This window comes from Morone saxatilis, unplaced genomic scaffold (assembly GCF_004916995.1).
Source record: "Morone saxatilis isolate NCDOM2014 unplaced genomic scaffold, NCSU_SB_2.0 Contig16, whole genome shotgun sequence".
Lineage (NCBI taxonomy): Eukaryota > Metazoa > Chordata > Actinopteri > Moronidae > Morone > Morone saxatilis.
The window spans coordinates 3217466-3237322 of record NW_023339718.1 but is presented as its reverse complement, the minus strand read 5'-3'; the positions used below and the strand labels follow the sequence as shown (position 1 = coordinate 3237322).

The window sequence follows — 19857 nt, the reverse complement described above, 5'->3', positions numbered from 1 at the left end:
CTTACATGACTCTATTCAACTGTGGCAAACCACAGCAACAGGCAGACCTTGACATTCCCGCAAAAAGGTGAGAATCACAAGCAACAGCAACAATATCAATCATCCATGAAATAATCTATAACATTTCCATTCAGACATTTGACCTCTCTAATGTTAAAAGCATCAGCAAGAGGTCAACTCCAGGAGAAAAATCCAGCCAATCATCTGCACACAAAACAATAATCAACACTACAATCATTCAGCTGTCCAGCCCTCCATGCAGAAGTTAAACCAGAATAAAATCCCACCGTCTGATGCTGTTACTGACGTGAGAACAGATACATTGCATCATCTGACACTGACACATAGGCATGAATTTTGAGTTTAACACTTATTTTATGGATCATCCAAGAGGCATATAAACAGGATGCTGAATATCACAACTGTCTTCAAAAATACGTGAATATAAGCAATTCTAACCTGTCTATCACAGTTCTCACAGTCACTTTGGAAACTAGCAAGACCATTGGGTTACAATCTATAGCCAGTGGCATGTCAGCACTGAACTCATACAATAAGAGTGATGTGATCAGTTCTGTACATTCTGTCTTTTTATCATCTAGCTTTCTTGTAGCTTCAAACACTTTATCAGCCCTCACTATCATGATGCCCTCAGTGAAGTCAAATATGATCAATTTTCTCTTTTTTATTTTCCTCCATATCATCAATATCACATGATAAATACATTATTATTTCTGTAATTCATAGTTCTATGAATAGTTGTGTTACTTGGCAACTTCAAATAAAGTCAAGTTTAATAAGAAAGGAACAAAAAGTTTACCGTTTGGAAGTCATATTGAAAACAGAAAAGAAAACATATATATACATATATAATCAATAGAGACAAATATGAAGGTTATAGCTAAACGTGACTGCAGTGTAGATTTATTATTTAGTTGATATGGACAACTGCTTTCTGTGCATCTTGTGTCAGCTCTAGCTGTCAGAGCACTCATCCATGTCTTCTCCTTCCTGCCTTCCATTCTGATGTGTGCGTTTTGTTTATATCTGTGAAAGTCCCCAACAGGCCCTGAGCTCTTCTGAAAGTGTCTCCAGCTGGGGTTTACCATCCTCATCTGTGTCATCTTGTGTTCTGACTGCTACTACTTTTAGTCTTAGTGTCAGAATGATGTCACATGTCTCCCACAATGTTTTTCTGAGATGTTCTGTGAACTTCAACCATCCGGTGATGTTGGTCAAAATATGAACTGTGAACCTCTCCATCTACTCTGTTCTCAGTGCAGTCATGTGTGAGCGGGGGCTTTATTTTGAAACCAGACACCGGAAGTTGTATAATTTTGTTTTGCTGTGATTGACACTTTGGCTGATTTTCATCGGCTGTCCATACAGGTGCGCATGGACATTTGTGCGTAATTTGCGGGCGGCGAGAAATGCGTGTTTACTATGTGAATGCACGATGCTCGGCGTTCCAGGCAGAAATGCGCGTCCACGGCGGAATATCTCTGCAGCTCACACACTGAAGACAGTGCAAGTGGGGCATGCATTCACTTTAACACAGCGGACCAACAAGCTGGTGTAGTCAGTAGCAGATTCCCGGGGATAAAACGACGTCTTGGTTTTCTGCAACAACACTGGATTACCGGAGCTGCAGGAGGTGGGTTTGAAGGAAGGTTTTCAGTTTTGAGCATAATAAGAGAAAAACGTGGAGATCCCAGATGTGAAAAGGCAGGTGCGTGTCGAGATTCGCACCTCGTTTTTTTTTCTTTTGCAATCTGATTTTCGGCCGGAGCCTGTGAAATGCAGCCTCTACCTGACAGATGTGTGGCACCACAACTGCAGCCTACAGGTCTGTATTGTCAGAACCAATTCGTGCGTGCATGCATGCCACGAAAAAAACCCCATTAAGTATGAGGCTGAATATTTAATACTACTGAGATATCATAGAAGCGACAGAGACATTGTCCCTGGCTTCGCTTCCACTGCACCTGAACAGCTTTCTGTGTGGAAAATGTCTGAGTGATTCTGTCTGCCAGGATTATGATAGCATCTCGCTGTTTATGCACACTGCTCTGCCACCCCCTCCCCACACACACAAATCTGATGACAGTCACAATTATTTTCCTGCTGAAACAGCTCAAAGGCTCATGTACAATTTTTGTGCCACTGCACTTTAAGTAAACAGAATTGCCAAGGGGTACAGGCCACTGATGGGACTCTAGCACAGAACAGGTTAGGTTTGTGTCATCTGCTCTGAAACAGTTGAGCAATATCATGGGAGGAATCACAGCATTTGTTTACCGGTGTGTTTCTGCTCCTTATCTTTTGTTTAGAGAGCGTCTCCTGTCTACCTGCTGCTGATCTGCTGTGGTCGGCTGTGGAGGACTGAGAGTGCTACAGCTGCAAATCTCATCATCATCATCATCACCATCAACGTCTGCCACTTCAAACACGACAAGATACAAGAGGACAGAGGCTGCTTTTGTCTGATCAAAAGCGCCGGCAGTCACAGAGTACCTGTAGACGATGACTCCAGCAGAGCTGCTTGCTTGAACGCAGCATGAGATAATTGAGGACCACCATACTAATCGCTGATTCAAGCTTTTTCTGTTTGGCGCTGATGAAAATGTTCCAGTGTGTCAGTTGACTGACAGGGTTGCAGTGCTGTTCTAGCCCCGGGACATCGCCAGCAGCTGAAGCGCAGACACCACAAAGGAGATGGCTCGTCCAGGATCAGGGATGCTGGTGCCCGTCAATGGACTGGGGTACCCCCCTCAGAACCTGGCCAGGGTGGTGGTCTGGGAGTGGATGAACGAACATGGTCGCTGGAGGCCCTACAGTGCAGCGGTTTGCCACCATATTGAGAATGTGCTGAAGGGGGATGCCCGGGGAAGTGTAGTTCTGGGCCAGGTGGATGGTCAGCTCTCTCCTTACATCATCGACCTGCAGTCCATGCACCAGTTTCGACAGGACACAGGTAAGAGACGTGTCGGTTTCCTGTCCTGATGTCACAGATGGAGGTGTGAAGGAAGGAACAGATAATGTAGATGTAAACAGGTACCAATACATTATGTGGATTTATACCCAGTAGTTCTAGTGTCTAAAATCTGCAAATAAATGAATTATATATGGCTGTCCTCACCACAGATGATGTCATATTACACTGGGACTGATTAAAACAGAGCAGCCTTGATGTGGTTGCTACACACATCTTATGTAACTTTCAGGGGAATAAATGAGAGTCCTGAATGCCCCGTCCGCTTTGGGACTCATAAAGATGAGCCACAGGTTGGGCTCAGAGGCGTTGCAACAAACAGGACACAAAGCACCCAGATGACAAAAGTGTAGCAATGATTTATTCATTCAGGAGTGTCTTTATGCGGCTGTTGGAATGCCATGACCTTGCCAAAGGTCACCGTGTTGGAGGGGGCTGTGCATTCATCAGGCAAATGAGTGCTGTAGCTCAGAGCGACGCTCCACACACTCTTCTCAGCTTATTGTGATGTGCTGTCTTTCCTTTTGTAAGAACGGCAATCCCAGTAGTGGTTGTTATATAGTTACTGTACACAGTTACTGGGTAAGAGAAAGTGCTCCTGGTTTCTGCCACCTTACCTCAACTCATTTCAACATGATATAAACAGTATATGGGAAAATTCACTTATATATTAGATATTGAATAAATATCCCAATATGCATAAACTATTGGCCAATCCCAAATAAATCTTTAGTTTTATGTTTTATGTAGTATTATAATAGTAGTATATGTTGCTTCAGAGTCAAACAGACCCAAAACAGCCTTTGTTTGGTTGACTGTAATTCTCTCTGATGACTGTTACCTTTTTAAACATGACCAGATGTTTTTGCTGTACTCCAGCAAAGCTCAACACACTCTCTGTGTTTGTCTCTGAGTGTGGATTCACCTTCCTGCTGTCCCAGTGTTTGAAGCGGAGATGTGGGGGAGGTTTGAGACATCTGTTAGAGGAATGAGCCGTGGACAAATCGCAGCTACCTGAATTATTCTTCACGTCTCATTCAGCTACATATCACTGCGTTAGAGTCAAATATAAATCAAGCGATTGATTGTTTTTTTATATTGTAGATCTGACCTGTCCCTAGAGAATCTAACACACACAGACATCACAGTGTTTCATCACCTGATGAGGTGAAGCATGAAGATTAATCCTTCACTTTGAGTCTCTTATTTGAAGGCGTTACGTAACATCGGGGTATCACAAGAGGCACAGGGAGATACAGAAGGTGACCTCACTGTGCATGGATCTGCATTATGTCACCTTTATTCGTTTGCATGAATGCATATTTTTGGATTTAGCTGGCAGTGTTAGTGTGTGACAGAATACAGAATACACAGAATGCAGCTCAAATTTGTAAAGGCCCTTGGAGTAACTGTCAGTCTAATAACTGTTTAATTATGGCTCAAAATGTTTCTCTAAATGGTTCAAAACTGCAAAAATACCCACACGTAATAAACTGTGGTTGTATGTGTGTTTTGCTAGAAACCCATCCACAGATGGGCGTTGCAAGCTAGGTCTGGCTATAAATTCTGTGGTATGTGGCACTGGTCAACGCTCTGTATACTTACCCCTTTAAAAATAGATATGAACAGTAAAATAATGTTCATAAAATCAGTAATTCATGCATAAATGTTTTTAACTGATGTTTTATGAAAAAAATACATGTCAATATCCTTGTCCTTATCTGACATCAGTTATGATACAGTTGTTATATTAATGCTGTATATAGAGTACACAGGCTTTATTACACACTACATTTACTCATTTAGAGTTAAGATTTCAGTTTCATTTTTAGTTACTACATCATCAGATCATACTTTCTTCGGCCCCTATGATATTTATATATAACAGAAGGGGACATAAAAAGACCTGGACCCCCATATGAAAAGTTTATATCCTGCATGAGCACTTTCTGTATTGGCTATATACAGCATATAGTATATATAGCACTTCATATATCAGCATTTTACTATTCTTCATGAAGAAAATGTTATTGTTTAATGTTTGAAATGCTGTATATGAGAGCGGTAGTGTTTCTGCACGACTGTCAGGAGGGTTGTAGTGTAAGGAGCTGCCTGGCTGTATTTCTTGTTGCTGTTATCCCCTCTGATAGAACATAACACAGCAGCACATGTGTCTGGGGTTGACTGGTTGCGAGATGAGCCACTGAGCCGTCTGTCAGCCATTACCGCGGTGCAGGGGCTGGGCCTGACGTTTATCGGTCCTCATTGTGCCATTCGGTGTGTTACCTTCCCCCTCAGCTGGGATAAACCTGTCACAGCGGGCCCTGACGGACAGCAGCCCGAACACCCGCTGCCTCCTCCCTCTTCCTTTCTCCTCCTCTGCACACCCCGTTCCTCTCCCCAAGCACGGGCAAAACCCCTGCCAGGCCACAGCCATCGATCCGAGCTCCAGTGAGGCCTAGCTTCTGGGCCGTAGTGATGTTATGCACCGCCGCTTGCACAAACAGCCTCAGTGAGCTTGTTTTAATGTGGCCTGTGATGCATCTGTTTCACGTCGGATGTTTGCTATATTTGTAGCTCAGCAGGTCACCCGCAGCCACTTGCTCCGTTGCAGGCTTATGGAGTGTCCCTGTGGGGAAGCCCCATTTTGTCGTTGAGCCAGTGATCGTCTACTGAGGCTGTTTTTTGGCAAGAGCTGGAAAGAGAGTTGAGTGTGTATGTGTGTGTATGTGTGTGTATGTGTGTGCCCATGTGTGAGGTTGCTGACGTGTGTGTGATGGTGCACTCTGCCAGTTGTGGCAGCTGTGGTGTTTGTGTCCTGTTCCTGCAGGCTGTGAGGGGGTGCCCTGCTCTCCTGTGGGTTTGGGAGGAGCTCCTGTGGGTGGGAACCAGGCAGAGTTACTCCGACTAATGAGACAGCAGCTACGGTTTATCTCCATGGCTCCCTCTAATCAGAGCATCATGACGACAACGCACGCACCACAGACGATGCGGCAGGGCCCCTCTCTGTGGACAGCAGCCTAAACACATCTGTATTTAGTTGCCATTCAAAAACACAGGGCAAGGGGTTCATAATACAACTACTGGTGAAGTCTGTGGTGAAACCCTGAACCCCAGTTCTTTCTATATCAGAATCACTGGAGGCTTAAAGGCTTATATATAGTGTGGATGAATATGTGGCTAAAGGCAGGGAGAGGTTTGGCTCCTGGCCAAGGAGGATCGATCCGTTCCCCTCCCCAGAGGGGCTTTTGAACCTCTAAACACTGCTGTGGACTGATCCCCTTTCACTACACCCACTCCCATAGCAAAACACATGGGCTTATCTGCCATCTCCATCATATACCAACACTTGTGGCCTGTCTGATGGATTTCACACTGCAACTATTGCCTCTGCTGCCTGGCTTTTAAGCATTTACCTCCTCTATATTTTCTCTTATGATGGAGAGGTGGCACAAAGCAGAGAGGCCAGCGAGTGTGCATTCATGACAGATAGATAAATCAGTGATAAGTCAGTGATGACTGCTAAATCATAGACGTAACATCAGCACCATTTACAGGCCGAATATTATTCTTAAATGAAGACAGGTTCTGTTGGGTACTGCTGTGGGGCTGTAGTGACATTACTGCATGAGAAACATACTTTATAGCAAGATGACATTAAAGCACAGTAACCAAAAAAAGATCAAAAGACAACACAGTAGGTGAAACAATGACACTGACTCACAAGTTAATGTGAACATAAATATATTAATGAATTAATGAAATAGTATTTTCAATTTCACAGGAGCAACTCGATCAGTTCTCTATGGCATCTTCAACCACGGCAAATGTGCCTAACCTTGTGACTTTAAATTGAACTGAAATTAATATTGATTTTCACTAGTTTCGCAAGTTCAAACTGTTGCACAGGCAGTTAACCGGCTGGGGGGCCGGCGGTGTTATCTTGTCCTCAGGATACAGAAGTTCTTGTGTTGGCTGTGAGTTTTGACCAGGTGGACACCTCCATGGCTGTAAAATACAGCCAACACAGAAGGGCCAAAAAGTTGTAGTTCCTCAAACAGCCACCTCGAGGCTGGTTTCCAAAGCGAGTTTGTCTGCATAAGGCCCCATATTAAAATGCCCACAGCAGAAAACATTACAATGTTACAGTCTGGTTCAAGAAACGGTTTTGGTCCCTCTTACTGATTTCCCCATTTATTCCTGTATGTGTTACTCACCTGTTTAAATTATATTAAGGCATAAGGCATTAAAGTTATGCATATTTAAGGGCATGACTGCTTTGAGTGACTGAGCAACAACAGAGCTTCAATTAGCCCGTGTTAGATCCATCCACACTCCACGTCTTTATCCATTTTTGGATTAGCAGGGAGCCGTCGGAGTCAATACTGGCAAGAAGAAGTTCACAACAGCTCTTCAGAAACCTATGGCTGAGTCACAGAGACTACGTCCATTTTTAATGATGCAGTGTGTGGTTTTTAGTCCGGTCATTTTCCATTACCACAAGTCGCACCTCCAACACGAAACATAACATATAGTGGGAATCAGTGCTAATGTTTGCAGGCTAGGCTAGGTAGCTTCCCTCTGGAATAGCCTGCAAGCTTCTGCCTCCCAAAGGAAATGTTGAATGTTGTAAACGGACAGATTTTCATTTAAAAAAAGCTCTAAAAACTGACTGTACGCTATCTGCTCAGCACCAAACGACATGCAGACACAGTTAGCGACTAGCTGGTGAACAAAGCGGAGCATCAAGCAGTTAGGAGTTGGTGGAGGGTAAAATAAAGGAGAGTCAATGTTGGACTTACATTCATCAGGTGGACACAAACGCAACCCCAAATGACTGCTGATGTTCCTCTGTATCCGCTGCATGCGTGAATATGCTAACAGTTATTGCGTAGACAGCCAATGCTATGTGGGCTTGTTGTTATACAAGTTATGTTATACAGGTTATACAAGGCCATGGCGTGTTGTAGTGCACCACAGAAGCTGACTGCGCCTTCTAGCAGTGCCGGCCTGCAGATGTCAGTCAAACGTTGTCATCAGGGGAAACTCCCACAGAGGCTTGAAACTTTAGACTTTTTTCCTGAAAACATATTTAATCATCATTTGAAAAATTTAGAAAACAATATGCACCATTCCCGCAGCATCGCTATAGTTCACATTTACTTACAGAAATTTCAGTTCAACTTTAAAATCAAAGAGACAGCAAGTTGTGTCCTGTTAATGTGTGAGTGTGTGCTGTTTGTGTAGGCCATTGCAGTTGCTCGGCGCTCGCTGTTGTGAGATGGCCCATGTGTGACTGCAGAGATAACCCCTATCAGCGGCTGTTGGCTGCTGTGTTGCCGGAGCTGGGCTTTTGTTTGTTTTGGTTCCACAGGCGTGAGAACCTCCTCTCCTCTGGGCTTATTTCCCTCGGCCAACTGCCTTCCCTGGCTAATTATGTTGAAAAACGGCAGAAGACAAAGAAGAGCTGGTCATGTTTTCGTGTCTGTTTTGTGTTACGCTGACAAACAGCGGAGCAGAAGCTGTGGTTGTGGTCTGGAGATGGCCTGTAAACCTGCAGAGCATATATAATGCTGCAGATTGTTGACTTTGTCTTTCATGTAGTTTAGTATGTAGTAAATGTGTGTGGGAACTGTTTTGGTTGGTCTGTGGGAGGAAGCTGTAAAAAGGATTCCCGTTATGTGCGTGCTAAAGGTCAGGTGCTGTATGCATCAGCTCTGACTGTGAAATCCCACTTGCGTCAAAAGAAAGCAGAATGAGCAAAGACTGGGGCCCGAAGGCTCTAAACTGTACATTTAGAGCAGAAACGTCAAGTATGGCAATGAGACAAAACCAGGTGCTCAGGTGCTACTGTACTGTGCACTTTTATATTTGAATGTGTCTACAAGTGGAGCACATGTGGACAGATCAGCAGCCTGTGAAGCTGGCTGACGCTGCGGTTTGTAGCGCTGTATGTTTTCCATGGCTTAGACACTGTAGGAATGTTGTTTTTATGATACAGACTGACCGTATATCCTACTGTATATCAGTTGTTCCCAACCTTTTCCTAGAAGGCACCCCTTTTCTATCATTTATCAAACTGATGACCCCTGATTGATGACTTATTCTATGGATATTTCATTTTATATTTAAAACAGTACAATTAACTGAAAGAAATTTGTGTAAAATGGGTGATTTTGATGAATTTTGAGCAGATTATTCGTGTTCACTGAACTTTTTATACAATTCTATGTCTGTATTATGTATTTTCTATCATCAACTATCATACACACTAAATAGGCTTCTTTTTTGACAGATTCAGTGTTTTTTTGCTTGCCTGTTGTTCTATTAGACAATTTACATTACTTTATATTTACTATTCTTCACAGGAGGGAACCATATGCTGAGATTTAGGCAAACTGTGTATATTTCTTTTCATATTTTCTCACACACCTTAAAAAAGGAGGTATTGCGACTCCTAGTGGGGGTCCTGACCCACTGGTTGGGAACCACTGCTGTATATGATGCTGTGCCAAGTCACCTCCCGATCTCCTTCTCAGTCATGTGGGCTGCAGATAAACAGACATGACATAATGCCCAAATTCTTTCTCTCTTAAAGCTTCTTGTAATTAGTGTAATTAGTCAGTGAAGGTGTTTAGCAGAATCAAAATGGTGCTTAGCCAAGGCGGTGCTAAGGTGTCACTGTACACATGGGTCCATTAAAGCCCCAACCAGCTGGCTGAATTCCACTTGGATGTCGGCAGGAAAAGGACTGGAGTGGTGATGTGGAGAGGGAGGAAGGGAGAGAGGGAGGGGGGTTGACAGAGGTGAGGAGAGAAGAGGAACAGAGGGAGAGGTGGAGCGTTTTCCTGATGGAAAGTGACAGTCTGGGTGGAGGGAGGGATAATAACACTGAAAAGACCCTCAGCTGTGCACATTCCCCTGCTCTTTCACTCTCACATACTCTACAGCTTTTGTCTTGTTGTGGTGAAATCACCCATTCAGGGCCTAAAGGTGTGCTTATTTTAATTAAAAATGAAATTTGTCTTATTTCTGTCACCTATCTTACTAAACAAACTAGAGCTAATAGCTATTGTCATTAATCTCCTAATTATTTTCTAGATAAACTGATTAATCGTTGAATGTCAGAAAATAGTGAAAAATGTCCATCCCAAAGCAAGGTCCAAGGTGATGTCTTTTGTTAGGTAAACCCCAAAGATATTCAATTTAATATAATATAAAACAGAAAAAAGCAGGACATTTTTATATCCGAGAGGCTGAAAACAGAATTCTCTGCCACTTTTACATGAAAGATTACTTTAATGATTAATCAAATATCAAAATAGATTATTTTTCTGGCAAACAAGTCATCAACTAATTGAAGCTACCAGAGTCCAAACTCGTGTTCTGATTAGCAGTGCAAGAAACATTATATAAGATTGTTTATTTATACCAACATGAAATAAAGGAAATCCAACAAAGTTTAACATTTCTAAAGCTGTGAAGCATATTTTATTACTTTTTTACTCAAGCAATGATAAAGATAAGCATAAAAAACAAGCAGTAGAAACACAAGTAAAACCTTTTCACTTTTTCAGGGCTGAAGCGTAAAAGTTATTTTCATCATTGTTTAACCTGTTGATTAGTATTTACAGTGTTAAATATCACAGAATAGTGAAGAATGCTCACCGTAATTTTCCAAAGCCGAAGTTGATCCTGAAATGATTTGTTTTGTCTGAACAACCAAAACCCAAAGATGTTCAATTTACAGAATATCAAAGTGGCAGATGTTTCACCTGTATTTATTAAAGGGGGAGTTTAACTGAGAGCAGTCTTACAGGAACACCCTGATCACATTCACACAGTTAAGGTGCGTGTCCACAGGATCAGCCATTAACACGCTTTCCATTCATTGTTAATGTGAGCAGCTGTGCAATGCATTCTGGTAGCGCCGCAGTGCGCTTCAAGAGACGGGGCTTCATGACGGCTGCTCCTTATCTGCATAAAGTAACGGTCTAAGCTAGTTTATGCAAATCAGGGGGTCAGGCTCTGTGACTCACCGCCTCTGGAAACTTACGAAAAACGTTTAAACTAACCGTTGTCAGTCTGAGATGAAGACAGATTCAGCAACTGCATGGCATATTCCTCACTTAAATGTTTTCAGAAAGGCATTTTGGAATCCCAGAGCGGCAAGTGTTTGTCCAAGCAGGTGCAGCCAGCGCGGTAGTAGAAGGAAGTAGAAGTAGCCTTTCGCGTCCAAAACCGTCATGTGGCACGTAACATTACACATTCACACCTGGGGGAAGGAACTGCTTTTCACTTTACCCACTCAGATTTATCCTGCCAGTTCAGGGGAATTGAACCAACAACCTCACTTCTCTAATCTTTATCACTTCTTCATAAAAGACTGGATTATCAATATTTTGGGGAATCAATTGATTCATAATTTCAGCTCTATACTATATTAAATACATCATCCCCTCTTGAGAGCGACCTTATTTCGAGGGTTGTAGTGCTTTATTCTGCTCTGTCCACATCCCTACTGCGTTATAGTGATGAGCCGACTGCGCAGCTTCTAGCAGCCTCCGGCATCAGTAGCACGGAAGCGTCTCTCCACATCTCCTTTTAACTTCTAATCCAGCGAGTCACCACTTTTAACTTCTAAAGTGGATATCTTACTCTTTTATCAGCGAAGCAGCTTTAAAGCTCCTCTCTTCACTGCTTGCTTATCAGGCCGGTCTGGGAGGTCACTCAGATCATAAGCTGTCGTCTACCTCAGCCCGTCAGCCCGCCGCTGCTTGAATAGGAATGAGGCATCATCTCTAAACGGTTTGGGTAAACTATTCCTTATCTCCTGGTTCCATTTATTGACAGATCTCTTGTTGAAATGTGTCGTATGTATTCTCACTCGCCTCTCTCATTACTGTGTTTACTGGGGAAAAATAAATTATATTCAGAAAAATGAAAGTTGGGTCAACAGAGTGAGAGTGAGTTCAGACCCATACTGTGTTGAAATATAGACTTCATATAGCTTTAATAGAACACAGGCTCTTCGGTATACAAAGCAGATGTTAGGTTGCTGTTGAAAAGGGACAGAGTGTTCTTGCTGTAACGAATGGGGTGTCTTTGATCTACAGTGTGGTCTAACATTTACAGAAAGCATCGTTTGACTGAGACCAGAGCTGCACTGACGCAACTGGAGCTGCCAGCAGTTGCAGTGAGCCAAGCTCAGAGCTCCCTTGATCTGTCTCGGGGAACGCAGAGACACAGTGTGGGACTTTTTGTTTTGGTCTCAGCATTTTTACTCACTTTACAGAAAAAAACGCACTGCTAGCCCACTTTGGCGCAGCGGCAGCGTGACAAATCGCTAAAGCCGAAACTGGGATGGCTTTCTCAAAAGCATCTTAGTGGTGAGACAGTCGTCATTGTTCCAATGTAAGCCACTGTAATGGCCAAAAAAGATCTTCCCAAAGTCTGAACACACAGGCAGGAGTCACAGCTCGGCTATGAGCCCCGCTACTCAAACACAACACAGTCACCTGGTGCAAATTCTGTTATCCAACCATTACATGATTTCTCACAGACAACATTGACACTGTGTACTCTCCGTCAACAATACAACTTTATTTGTTTAAGGGCAATTTAAAATAAACACATTATACATACAAACATTTATTTGAAAGGCTACTTGAACATGCTAACATTACAGAGAACCTTTACTATCATCAGGCTGTACTTTGTATTTAGTGCAAATTAGCAAATGTTAGCATGCTAGCACCAAGATGGCGAAACCCCGCAAGGATTATACCAGCGTTTCGCCGCCTGTGATAAACAGCCTCCAATACAATAAAAGCCTCATTAACACATGAATGGATTATGCGCACAGAAACGCTGGAGAGCTTTTAATCTGAGACAGAAACAGGAGGTGTTGAACATTCAGGAGCCATCTGCACTAAATCTTCTCTGACCCAAAACCCATACCCACCCAGTCCCCCTCATATCTGCACAGAAACCTCACAACAGCAACAACATTGCTTCACCAGAAGAGAGGAAAGCAGAACAGCATACAGCAAACAAAACCAAATCCCTAGGAATGTGTACACTGTGACAACAGCCAGATTCAGTGATGTTTAGTTGTGCATAGACATTGACATTGGGTGTATATGTCTGCTATAATGTTGATATGACTGTAAACAGATCCTTTCTGCGCTGCAGACGCGGGCAGTGTATCCAAGGCTTTAGCATTCGCATTGTGAGTACATTACCATCCTGACATAGCTTTTAGCTTAAAGCACTGTCTGCTGTCGCTAGCATAGTGGTAGACATATAACATATGAGTTAGTGCTAAAAGTATTTATATGCTTAACAAAAAACAATTTTAAATAGACATTTTTTTATTTAAAAGAATTGTTTAAGATATCAAACAAAACTGTCTGAAGATTTTTGAGTTATTATATCACTATTTAATATCTTTTTGTTTTGGACTGTTAGTCACACAAATTTAGCTATTTTATGTTTTATTTTTTCACTGTTTTCATATATTTTAAAGTCTAAACAATTACTGAATTAATCGAAAAAATAATTACCTGTCAACTGTAATTTAGTAAATGGTCCAGTGGTGTTAGAGCAACACCCAGGACATGTAGTAATGCCCATGGTTGGTTGCAGCCGTTGTTTGATCTCAAGGTTTTGTATGGAGCTGCTCGCGTTCTGAATGCGCACTGGGTCTGATGGAAATGAGAGGAGGAATTACTGCAACAAGGCGTGGGACGAGCACATGCATGCACATAACAGGTTCACATTCCCCTACTCTCCTACTTTTCAGCCGCACGAAACAAAATCACTTATTTTGATTGGTTGCAGCCCAGGCGCTCACAAGAATATCAATGTGAGTCTCTCTCTCTGTCACCCTCCTCTCCTCTTCTCCTTTCTCTGTGTCACCTGTAAGTGCTTCTAAATCATTGGTTCCTGGTCGGAGTCCAAGTCCTGTGACTGGTCAGTGTGAGGAATATCCTGCAGTAGCCTGTGAGGTGAATAATATTTGCCAGGTGCTCCTGCCAGAGACCCCTCCAACCTCCACTGTTGCTCCTGAAAGGAGCTGCTCTCACACCATCACTTTTTCTGACATTTCATTATTAACGAGAGCTTGCAGAATTCTCTCTAAGAATTTATATCACTGGTTCCTCAAGGTGAATTTTTATCAGACTTCAATGGTAATTGCTTTTACTCTGTCTCGTCCTTAGTATGGATGCATTCAGTCAGAGAGACATTTGTCAATATGAAAGGGAGTGAATGTCACTACAACAATGTCTTATAGGTTGAAGTTTATGTTGATTATTTACTACTATACATGAAAAGAGTTTCACACTTGCTAGTGATATATTCAGATTCATTATTCCAGAAAAAAACTCAACAGGAAAACAGAAAAAAGGGAATCGTGAGCTGAAGCAGTGTCTATTTGCAGATGTGAAAGTCAAAAACAAAGAAAATCTGATGTAAACCTGATGGATGTGAGACTCCAAGTTGTCATTTTTGTCCTTGTTCTTCTTCAGATTGTGAAAAAATACAATAAAACTGCTCAGACTGAGATAAAACCAATTATATCAGAAAATGTGTGACCTTCCCAGAGCCTTACAGTCAACACATAATACATAAATGAATGCAGTATTCATGTAGTCATTAGAGAACTATGGCAAATGAGCTCCATAAAGTATTAACTACTTCTACATGAGGTAAATAAAGGTACCTGTCCATCACCACATCTGCAGCTCAGTCAACATTGCTGCTCTTCAGATTTCTCAGTAAGCAGCTGCTCCACATGAAGCACTTACGTACACGTACAAAACAGTCTTTAGGCAAAATAAATTAAAAGGCAGCAACACCACACCAATAACATTTTAGATTAACAGTGAAAATGCATCCAAACACTTTTGTCGGTCCAGATTTTTTCACTGAAGACATGTGCTACATCTCAAGTAAGGCTTGAAAGCTAATGGTGGTAAGTAGCAAGATAAGAAATAAAAAAGGCGGGAAGGACAGTTTTTTTTCTTTTTTTACGTCTTTACCAGTCTGCGGTCATCGGCTGTTTGTCATCTCTTTGCTTTGTCTTGAAGCTCAGCTGCTGTCCTGGTAGAGTCTTTCATTGGACGGTTGGACAGTCAGATCAGATGCAGACTGTAGTGTCTCCAAATATTAACATTGCCAACAGCTTTTGAAAAGGTGGGAAATTGGAGGTGTTGCCTGAATGCAAATAATTGGAGTCCTTTCTGTGAGAATTGCACTCAATATGTGAGAATTAGCAGCTCTGGTAAAATGTCACGTATGATACAGTGATAAACAAAAAAGGATTTAAAAAAGGCTTTGCAAAAAATGCTTCAAAAAGACTCTAGACATAAAAAGACACAAATACTTTGGTTGGAATCATACTTTGTGTCTGATAAGCTCAAATAAGTTCATCATCCTGAAAATCCATGAATATGCAAATATTTTTCGTTTGAAAAACTGGTGGACACAAGATGTTTCTTGGTTTTCTCAGCATCACACTGTAAGTTGGGCCACGATGGGCTCCAAACCCCTTATGGTGTCAAAAAATCAACACATCTTAAACTCAGAGGAACATACACTGTACATGCATTATTCTGCACAGTGAAGCTGAAACATCCAAGTGAAATAACAATAAGAAAAAGTAATGTTTACTGGGGGGACTTTAAAGTGATTCACAGGCTTAAGTATCACCGCTGGTGGGTTTGACAGGTGGGTGTTTGCAGTTCTGTCGTGTGGCCAGCTTGTATTTATGCCAGTTATATTGGATTCCACTAATGACCAAGTTTAACACCACAGATAAAAAGTAATGCTTAAAATTCTCAAACTAATACTGCAGCATAATCTGCTTCCCAGTTCTATGATCAATATGTTCCAAACTGTGATCATTTTGCCAAAATACGACTGAACACGCTGCCTCCGGCTGAGCTTGTGTGCTTTGGGTGGTATATCACTATAAGCCCAATAATCTCACTCCCTGTGAGTGCAACATAAATTGAATTTCAAAGTTGACCCTCATCTGTTCTAGAGTAATTAAGCCTTCCCATAAAATCATAAATGATTTATGATTATAGTTCCGTATAAATTATGTAGGTTTCTTGCAGCTATTAGAGCCTGGAGAGCATGAAGTCATCTGCTTGAACTGATACTGCACTGCAAACAACCTTTTTATTACGATACAATAGAAGCAGGGGTCTTCCTTTATTACATAGTTTCCCATAACAATATCATTCACATTTCAGCAGCTTTCTGTTCCTCATTCTCCACTGCAACAGAACTGATGACTTCTGAAAAGTGGATTTGGGAAATGAGTTTCTCTCCCGGCTTTGACCCTCAAAGTCAATGCACCACCGCTACACCTCTGTAGGCTTTGATAAAGCCCATCGGACTTGTGTTCAGGCTTTAAGCTCGATAAAAGCTTTTAGCAATCCAACAGCAACTTTTCAAACCAGGACATGACCCTGATTTTATTCCAGCCCCTGACATTTAGCCTCAGAAGGCACCAGTATATTCCCTGAATATTCTCTGTTCCTCTTAATAGACTTAATAGTCACATTTAGGAAAAGTGTACATCCTACAAATACGGCAGTAAAAAAAATTGAGCTATTAAGGTGAGCTGTTAATGTTAAAAGAATTTGAATGTCTCTCTATTAATTTTGTAGTGTGAACACAGAGCAGATGTGATTACACTTGTGATTCAGCAGGGAAAAGATCTGGGCCTAATAATAAAAAAACTCCTTGGGAAAGTAGAGCATAGTTAAGGAGAAGTTGTGTTTGGTACATGCATTACAATACATGGATAAAGCCTATCTGTCCCTGCAGGGTGGTCTCATGCCCCCTGACCTCTCTCACACCGTGTCCACTTAACTGCTGATCAAGGTTGACCAGTGTAGTCTGGCGCAGTGACAATTTGCTGTAATGTAGCCAGACGTTTCCTCTGATAAGACCTGACTGCATCTGACAGCCATGAAGTTGGTTATAAAAGCCTGTCTCAGCAAACTCATTTACTGCATGCTGTTCATTTCAATGAGCCAGGCTCCCTTTATTTGTCAAATGTAATATTCGGAGCAGTTTTTTTCCAACTTGGTGCTTCCCACTAAGAGCTTTGATGTTACGATGTCATTTGTTTGACATTGGTGTCCTTGTTTGTCAGTGGTGAAATGTAAAAATGTACATTTACTGAAGTAAACATTTAAGTTCTGAGCTTCTTCTTTTCCTGCCTTTTTCTACTTCTACTCCACTACATTTCAGAGGGAAATAAAACATATTTTAACTATTAAATGAATCGCCAACTAATCTGATATTTGATTAAAGCAACATTATGTAAGATTTGTATTTGTTGCGATTTGGCGTTCCCCCCAGTTAAATAGTTAAATATGGACAGCTGTACACGTGCATTTGTTACGATTACATTACTTATGATCAAAAACTAGCGAGTCTTTTCTAACACAGCCAAACATCAAGCATGAGCAACAACACAAGACATAGCAAGGCAGCTAATATTACTGACTAGTCCAACAACAAGAAGGCCAGCTTGCTCCCCCGTCCCAGGCCTGAACACATCCTCTTCACAGTGGTCAACACTCCCCCGGTGCTCGAGTTGCTCACCGAGCACCCAGTCCTGGGCGTCCCGAGCAGTACAGCTAAGATAACTGACTAACAGCAGCTACATTTTGCAGTGGTATACTTAACTGTAATGAAGTGATGCTGTAAATCACAGTGAGACGAGGCGGAGCAGCTGGACTGGAAAACCATTTTCTCTCTACAACAGTGTCACCAAAATCAGTGTAATATGGTCATTTTTTAGAAAATCACTCAAAACTATTATAAGTTTTCTACTTTAAAATAAGTACGTTTCAATGCTGCCTCTGTCATTCCCACTCTGCACCCCATAGGCCTGTTCCTAACATTTGGCTCGGGGTCAGAACAAGTGCATAACACTTCACAGCTGTAGTCCTATATCACTCATTTTGGTGAACCTCAACCTATTACAAGAGTAAAACCTTGCTTTTACATTAATGCACGAGTCATAATAATCTAATGATTATATATATATATATAATAGTATAACAGTCACAGGGGACGATTTACTGCTTTGAGTACATTTACTTTTAATACTTTTAACTTCATTCTCCTGATTATACTTACATACTCTTAGGAACATTTTCAATGCATTTAAAATACTTATTAGTATTAGAGTATATTTACAGTGTGGTATTACTTTTACTCAAGTAAAGAATACTTCCTCCACTGTTGTTTGTATATTTCTGGTTATACACTGCACCCAATAATGACCCTTTTCAGAAGATTCTTTTAGATCTAATTCAGATATCTTGTGTATTATTAGTGTATAATATCCACACAACCATCTACAGGCTTTATGGAAGTGAGTCAGAAATGTGTGACGCCCGAAACACTCACCGCACAAAATTCTTCCTCTTTCTAGAATTTGACCTTACAGGCTGCTGTTGTTTCCCGAGCTCAGATTGCGTTCAGTGACGGTGCAGTATACACCTCATAGAGCGTGATTGATTCGTGATCCAGTCATGTAGCAGTTAGTGTTGCATGTACGGCGGGGCGGAGGTCATCTGATGGAGAGCCGCGTGAGGTGATCTATGCCTCAAAGTCTCCTCTGACGTGGTACAGCCATCAATCAGCTTTCCGCTGAGCAGGCAAAATGGTTTCACTGATGTACAGTCTGTCGTGCTGGTGTGGCGGCTGACATGAAATATTGTGTTTTCACAGATGAATACTGCACCCAGTTGTCCTGTGGGTTTGTACGTGTATGTGTGTCACTTTCTCTTGTTTTAAATGGAGGGAGGAGCGATGCAAGGTCAGCTGTAGGGCTAAGTGATGTGTTTGGAGTCATTCGCAAACATGACAATATTAATATTGATATCACATTAATGTCAGTATTTGTACTTTTCAATGTTGATATATGTCACCATATGACAATTACATGTATTAATCACATATCATAAAACTGATGTATAGCAATTATCTGTGTTCCACATGAGACTGTGAGTGGAAAACAAACTCATTTGTTAGTTTTTAATGACAGTTTACTTATAATCATTCATTTAGACACCAGGCACGTGTGGAATGATAACATGACATCATCCTGATATGATTATTATTATTATTCCAATTTTTTTATTTTTTTATTTTCACATTATATAACTCACAGTAGTACTCAATACCCCAGAAAAAAAAAAAATCTGGAAAATAAACAGAAATGACTCAAGTATACTCAAGGTAGCTATACATACACATATACACACATTTATATGTATATACACACATAACTGCATACAGAGTTACATACAAACATAAGGATCATCCTGATATAATGACTGAACCTACAAAAACGTGTCCAAGAGTCATGTTTTAAGATCAACATTGTGTTTCAGGCAGAGCATCCTGACCACAGCAAGTCTAAGTCATGTACCAGGTGATCAAAATCAACAGTTGCTTTGTCTAAAGGTAACACAAAGTAAACAGAATGATATTGTCTACTTGCTGAAGTAAAACAGAATATTATTTAGGGCTACACAATTTCAATTCATGCTAAATTAAAAAAGAAAAAGCTAGAATATTGGTTATGTTTTTGTCAACACTCAATATACCATAAGATGCATCATTTCTGTACTGTAAATGCCATAATTTAATTTAAAAAGTAAACCTGAAACTGAAATTGAAAATTATTCAAAAAATGATAGCAATCCAAACCCTGACATTACCTGTTATCAGATAAGAGCTTTTAATATATCAGGGTAAATGTTTACAACATTTGAACTATGGCAGCTGGAGTTACAAGTCAGATTCTTGCAGGAAAACCAGCGATA

The 19857-nt window shown here is 41.3% G+C and overlaps 1 protein-coding gene across 2 annotated transcripts in view; it reads left to right on the top strand.

Annotated features, from left to right (window-relative positions):
• Window positions 1–1283: 1283 nt before the first annotated feature.
• Window positions 1284–19857, top strand: part of dtx1 (deltex 1, E3 ubiquitin ligase) — a 53565-nt gene continuing 34991 nt past the window's right edge. Inside the window, exons 1-2 of one of the 2 annotated variants that reach the window (XM_035658379.1) lie at window positions 1284–1654; window positions 2331–2974. In XM_035658379.1, coding sequence (XP_035514272.1) covers window positions 2716–2974 — 259 coding nt within the window. In that variant the 5' untranslated portion in view covers window positions 1284–1654; window positions 2331–2715. Of the gene's footprint in view, window positions 1847–2330; window positions 2975–19857 lie in introns of both variants that reach the window. The other variant, XM_035658380.1, reaches the window with a different exon arrangement.